This window comes from Heterodontus francisci, chromosome 1 (assembly GCF_036365525.1).
Source record: "Heterodontus francisci isolate sHetFra1 chromosome 1, sHetFra1.hap1, whole genome shotgun sequence".
In the NCBI taxonomy this organism is placed as follows: Eukaryota; Metazoa; Chordata; class Chondrichthyes; order Heterodontiformes; family Heterodontidae; genus Heterodontus; species Heterodontus francisci.
The window spans coordinates 183,876,844-183,883,621 of NC_090371.1; the positions used below are offsets into that span (position 1 = coordinate 183,876,844).

General features: G+C 42.2%; 1 protein-coding gene across 4 annotated transcripts in view; it reads right to left on the reverse strand.

Annotated features, from left to right (window-relative positions):
- LOC137373863 (synaptopodin-2-like) overlaps positions 1-5,204 on the reverse strand; it is a 156,909-nt gene extending 151,705 nt beyond the window's left edge. For all 4 annotated transcript variants that reach the window (XM_068039362.1, XM_068039380.1, XM_068039352.1 and 1 more), the window contains exon 1: positions 4,966-5,204. In XM_068039362.1, the coding sequence (XP_067895463.1) occupies positions 4,966-5,054 (89 nt within the window). In that variant the 5' untranslated portion in view covers positions 5,055-5,204. The remainder of the gene's footprint in view (positions 1-4,965) is intronic.
- Positions 5,205-6,778: the final 1,574 nt, after the last annotated feature.

The window sequence follows — 6,778 nt, forward strand, 5'->3', positions numbered from 1 at the left end:
GGATTTTGACCCAGCGACAGTGAAGGAACCGTGATATAGTTCCAAGTCAGGATGATATGTGACTTGGAGGGGAACTTGCAGGTGGTGGTGTTCCCATGCATTTGCTGCCCTTGTCCTTCTGGTTGGTAGAGGTCGAGGGTTTGGAGGTGCTGTCTAAGGAGCCTTGGTGCATTGCTGGAGTGCATCTTGTAGATGGTACATACTGCTACCGCTGTGCGCCAGTGGTGGAGGGAGTGAATGTTTGTGGATGGGGTGCCAATCAAGCGGGCTACTTTGTCCTGGATGGTGTTGAGCTTCTTAAGTGTTTTTGGAGCTGCACCCATCCAGGTAAGTGGAGAGTGTTCCATCACACTCCTGCCTTATGCCTTGTAGATGGTGGACAGGCTTTGGGGAGTCAGGAGGTGAGTTACTTGCCGCAGGATTCTTAGCCTCTGACCTGCTCTTGTAGCCACGGTACCTGCTGGAAGTATACAAGAGTATGCTTCTAGCCGACAGCATGTCAGAATCCATGTGGAAAGGCATCATCACCTTCATCTACAAGTGGAAGGGGGAGAAGGCAGAAATCAGAAATTGGTAGCCCATTTCACTGTTTAATGTGGACTACAAAATTCTGTCCGAGGTCATCGCCAATCGGGTCAAATGTGCTCTAGAGTTGGTGATTTACCCCAGTCAGACCTGCACTGTACCTAGCAGCAAGATATCTGGTAGCCTCGCGCTTACCTGGATGGGTGCAAGGATATGATTGCCTATGTACAGTGTAGGGTGGAGTGGACACCTGCTTCATCAGCTTGGACCAGGAGAAGGCTTTTGGCAGGATATTGCGCACCTTCATGATGGACGTGGTCTCCAAAATGGGGTTGGGGGAGGGTATCCGCAATTGGATCAACTGCTCTACACAAACATCAGTAGCGCAGTTTCAATCAATGGGTGGGAATCAGAGAGTTTTCTGATCAAATCTGGAGTCAGGCAGGACTGTCCTAACTCCCCTGTCTTTTTCGTATACTACATTAAACCTTTTGCTGAGCCCATCAGGAAGGATGTGGGCATAAGAGGGGTGACAATCCCAGGCAGCAGAGGCACTCAGGTCAAAGCCTCCCTGTACATGGACAACATTGCTGTCTTTTGCTTAGATCAGCTGTCAGTTCGCAAATTGATGAGCATCTGCGACCAGTTCGAACCGGCTTCGGAAGCCAAAGTAAATCAGGGCAAGAGTGAGGCCATGTTCTTTGGGAACTGGGCCGGCCGATCCTTTTTCCCCTTCACCGTCAGGTCAGACTACCTGGAGATATGATGTGGAGGGGCCGGGGCATGTGCCAAAAACTGGAATAACCGAGTAACCATGGTGAAATAGAAACTGGGTATGTGGAAGCGGCACTGCCTCTCCATTGTGTGTAAGAACCTGGTCATCAGGTGCGAGGCACTCCGGTGTTGTTGTACGTGGTGCAGATCTGGCCCATACCATGCTCCTACGCCATGGCGGCCACCTATGCCATTTTCCACTTTACCTGGAGATTGAAAATGGACTGTGTCTGCAGGGACACAATATTCAATCCTTTGACAAAGTGGGAAAAAAATGTACACAATGTTGCCCTCATACTGATGGCCACCTTTGTCTGCAGCTGCATCAAACTGTGTTAGACCCTTGATATGCAAACACCAAGTGTCATGCTGAGGCCTATCTGTCCCCAGTGTTATGAAGGATGGGTCTGGCCATGTTGCCACAGAACACTCCATTCAGTTGGACTGTGCCGTACCACTGTCCCTCGTGGAAAGGTTTGTACAGGAAAACACATTTGAGCACAAGTCCAACAGGCAGTGGTCCGCACGTAACGTCCTCAAGGGTCTGTGGGAAAAGGAGATGGTGGATCCTGCCAGATGGTGGCCTGAGCACCCAAACAGACTGTCAGACTCATTTGGCAGAATGCCTCATAACCAGAACAAGCACCAAGAATAGCTTGGCTGGTGGTGAAAAGGACCCTCCCCATCATGTCTTTCCTGCACTCCTGGAGTCCCACCGCCCCTGCACACTGCCCTCAAGGCGGCTGCGATGGGAAAGAGACCATCCCCCACCTCCTTCTGGAATGAGCCTTTGCAAACAAGTCTGGAAAGAGATGCAGTGGTTCCTGTCAAGGTCATCCCAAGAAGCTCAGTAATGCAGGACTCAATGCTCTACAGGCTGTTCCCAGGGACGTACATTGAGATAAACATCAACTGCTGCTGTAGGACCATTAACTCGGTGAAAGACGCACTTTGGTCTGCCTGAAACCTGCTAGTCTTCCAGTGCAAACAGCTGTCGATGATCGAGTGTTGCAGACTGGTACATTCCAAGGTCCAGGACTATGTGCTGAGAGACATACTAACGCTTGGGGCAGCCGCTGCAATGGCTCAATGGGGAAAGGCCACTGTAAAAGGTCCTCCAGCTATAGTATATCAAAGGGCTGGAAACCACGTAAAGTTGCCCAGGCTGTATGTACCAGAGAATGTTTGATATGAAATGTAAAGGTACATTGTACATATAAACTGTAATGGCAAGTGTAGTGAGGCACCTCATGTACTGAATTGAAAGAAACTGATCTGTATTGCATTTTATGTAATGTCAACTTTGAAGTGATATGTAATGTATTTTTACAAATTTTAATAAAATATATTTATGGAAAAAAACTCTCCCCCACCACCACCCCCTACCCACCACCTCACCCAGGACCTACCTAAGAGCTGTTGTGAGGGTCGCAGTTGGCCTAAATTGGTCTGCAGCAAACTGGTGAACTACATTTGGATGTCCATTTGGCACCTGGAGCTCACCAGGATTATTCAGATGAGATCCAATTTTGGACAAGCCTCAGATCTCTGGTTTTTGGTGACGCTCAGAGCTCAATGACCATTTTGCATCCTAAAATGGGCCTGAACAAATTTCTCCCTCACCAAACACTGTGACCCAGAAACCTTTCTTTAATGAAGAGGTGTAGATTCCTTTTTTAGCAGGGATGAAAGATTCGACTGTATTGAAATGGTGTGAGAATACCTCTTTGAGGACCTGTACCTAACTTCAATTTGGGTAACTGCATCCAAATTCAACACAAAGTATACATTTTTTTGCAAACTGTATAGAATAACCGGTCTGCTAATAACTAGAATAACCTTTTCAGCAAATATTTCTAAAACATCCTGAATAAATCCTGACAGCTGAATCATTTGTTGAACAATCTCATCACAATTACTTATAAGGCCAAAGTTTTGACAAGAAAGTATTTGGCAAAACTATTTTCTGGTTTGGGGAATAGAACGTATTATGTGTCACTTTCATCACAGCGATGTGTGTAAATGAGATAATGATGTGTTTTAATACCACTTATGTCTGTACACTGTGCGTTTACAAACAAATAAAAATGAAGATGTTGATTATGATGTCTGCTTTTTTCTAGTTTTGTAAACTAGTAGAGTGAAAGTTGTTTTGAGGAGTATTAAACCCTGCTGTGTGCTCATGAAGTTCTTGTTATACGATTATATAGCTCAGGCAGTAGGCTTAATTGGTCTCTCACCCTGCAGGGATTTTTTTAAATGTTGTGCCTCCACAAAAGATTCACTAGGTGTCACACTTCCTGAATTGTTCTTTCCCACTTTCTGAAAAGGGTAGCTTGGTAATTATTTCCAACTTTTTTTAGTGCTAGTTAGCCTATTTAACCAAATTTCTTCAAAAAGGTAATGATGTCTTATTCGTCACACTGGCATTGAATAGTAAAACAGTTCATGATTAAATCTAAGATAACATTTATAGGCTACAAAATTAAAATAAAAGGTTTATTAAAGTTTCCTCCTGATTTTAACAGTAATTCAAACATTGTTAATAAAGGTAGTAATACTAGAATTTCAAGTTCTTTATTAACAAATTGTAAAGCACAAAGAATTTCACTATATTTTATCTAATACAAAAGCAACAGAATAAAACAGGTACAACAGCACAAATCATCATGCTAGGTTAAAATCAAGTAAATTTCCATTCTTATGATTGTATCTTTCAAATAATGAACTTTCAGACAGTGCCATATCACTGGAACTGTTCAAACAGGGCAAAAAATGGTATATATTATTTATCAATAAATAATGCTTCAAATCTTAAATCCAATCTGGTAGAAACAGCCGTTTAGTGCATCTGTGATGCATAACATTATAGGGTAGAATGAGTTTTGCATCTTATTCTGCTACTACTTTTGAACACAAACTTTGCTATTAAGCAAAAGTTTAAATATAGACTAATGAACATAAATGCTACTCCCCCCCTTTTGAATGCTGGTATTTTCCCCTAAAGTTGAATAATGTGCTGACAATTAATGTTCGGTAATGCTTTTCATGTTACTTAACTGGTGTGATTTAATCAAAAGCAGATCCCCGCAATTACCCAGTGTAAGATTCAATATTCATTCACCTACAGCAAAAAATAAAAGAACAGCCAACAGACTAAAATCTCTTCTATAATCAGTTGTAACAGGAAGCCTCTTTTAAGATTAAAGCTGATAATACTATTTTCATCTTAGAGTCAACTTTTAGAAGTAATCAACTTTCATTGTTTCACTGTAAGAGAATTCTTTCTTGTATAAAATTAGTCCATTTTATCATGGTAACTATTAGACTTTTATGATCAGTTGCCTTATCAGAAGAATTCTGAAATTTATGATTTTGTGTTCACTACAGGATTCAGAATCAAATCATCATTAAATGCCAAAGAATGGCTCACAGTTACAATTTGAAAACAGTTACAGTTTGCAAAAAATTCCAAAAGAATAATACGTAATTATTTTTCATACTGTGAATCCCACAGATTTTAAGAAAAGTAGATACTGAATGGACACAGTCTCAAAATTATTAACTAATTTCAGCAACTATATTGAAGGCTTTCCAGGATATTACACTGGAATATTCTGCCTTTGGGGAACATTGTATGCATCTCAATTAAATCGTTCTGCTTACCTTTGAGACCTGTAAAGGCTGCTTGTGCTCTTTGCCACCTTGCAGTCTGAATCCCCAGGGTGCTCCACCACCGATTGTGATACAGACATAATCCCCAATGCCCATGGAGGTGAATTTTTATAGAGCTTCCTCTCTGTGGAACTGGTGAACTTCTAAGATGGAGCGTGGGTCAGACTGAAACTGCTTTCTAGTTTGGAGATACAGCTCAGTGTGTCTGAGGAGAGGCAGTCACTCAACACAGTTAGCAACCACTTACAGCACCACAGTACAATGTACGTCAGAGACAGCAGCTCAGCCCCATCCAGAGAAAGTTATCCAGAAAGCTGAGTACACAAGAGGCACACTGCAGCAAACCAGTGACAAACTCAAGATAAACAAGAGAAAGAAATGTAAGGGAAAACAGAGAGCAGTTACTGTTTCCAAACTGAGAGCAGTTAGTATTCTGAAACAGGGGGAAAGCAGCCCTGCCCATTCCAAAAGAAACTCCTCCCACATCATAAAAACACACAAAGCAGTTCGGTTGAAACCTACTGGGAAAGTATCCAGAAAGTAACATAGCAAACAGAAAGTAGAGTAATTCAAAGATCTTAACAACCAGCGCAACAGAAAGTATGAAGGCTGCACAGTAGGGAAAAAGAGCTGAATACTCTTCTGCATGAACTCATAATCTGTAGCAACTTGAAAACCATGGCTAGTTACAAAAAATACATTGAGAGGCATTGATGAAGACTGTTGTTTTTGAGGAGACCCTCCCTATAACAATTTACATGGAAGATCAGGTGAGTTAAATCTAAGTGAGTTTTGATCTCTTATGAAAGTCAAATCAAACCCTGGATAGGTAATGCAGTGTTCAATTCTGGTACAAGCCAGTAAGATCCCTGATTTGTGTTGAGCTGGTTGATCTGAGCAACATCAGGGATGTTGCAATGGCCTCAGACCTTCTAGGCTAGACAGCAGGAAAATTAGCCATATTAATCTGCTGCTGATTATTATTCAGTGATCCCTGCTGGAAAGCAGGCATTTTGGGCATCAGGTAAGAACATCAGCCCAGATGTGATGCCCCTTCAGTCAAATAGCCTGATAACTCTCACTGGCTAGGTTTATATATGAAGACTGGCCAGTTGGGTGAGGTACCTGAGGGCAGTTGGCACCTGTGAAAATGTATGCCGGTACAGATAACACCTTCAAGTGAGGAGGAAGGGAGAAGACCAAATCAGTTGAACAGAAGTCTGATGCGAATAAGTCATTTGCAGAAGAATCTGAGTGGTTTGTGGCTTCTAGGCAAAATACTGAAACATTAACTTCCCTGTTATGGACAGGTAGGTGGGTGATGTGTGGCTAGTTTCCACTGTTCACCTCCCAGCTGACCACAGACAGTGTTTTTGTTTAAATTAGTGATTCAGCCCCTGTGTTTTGTTTGCCAAGTAAACAGACAGTGACAGTTTTTCTCGTAGGTTTAAAACAGAAGATTAAATATTTATCGAACAATATTCAGCATCCGAAATAATCACAACACCACCCAAGCACATATTCACTCTCACAGGCACACTCAGGAAGAGATAGATAGAAGGTAAAGGGTAAGAGGTGTTAAGAGTTCAAGGTGTAAAAGTCTATTATTTCAGGAAAACCTGTGGGATCCTCTTTGAAGGCAAATTTTAAAGTTGCAGGCCTGTTTGCTGGATGTCTTGTATTTGCTGGACTGCTGATGACATCTGGTGATTCACTTCAGTTTGAAGATGGTGCTGTTGTTCTTAGTTCAGTTTTCACAGGTGGAGGAGAGTTTTTAAAAAGGCAATCTTTTTTCTCTGCTTCA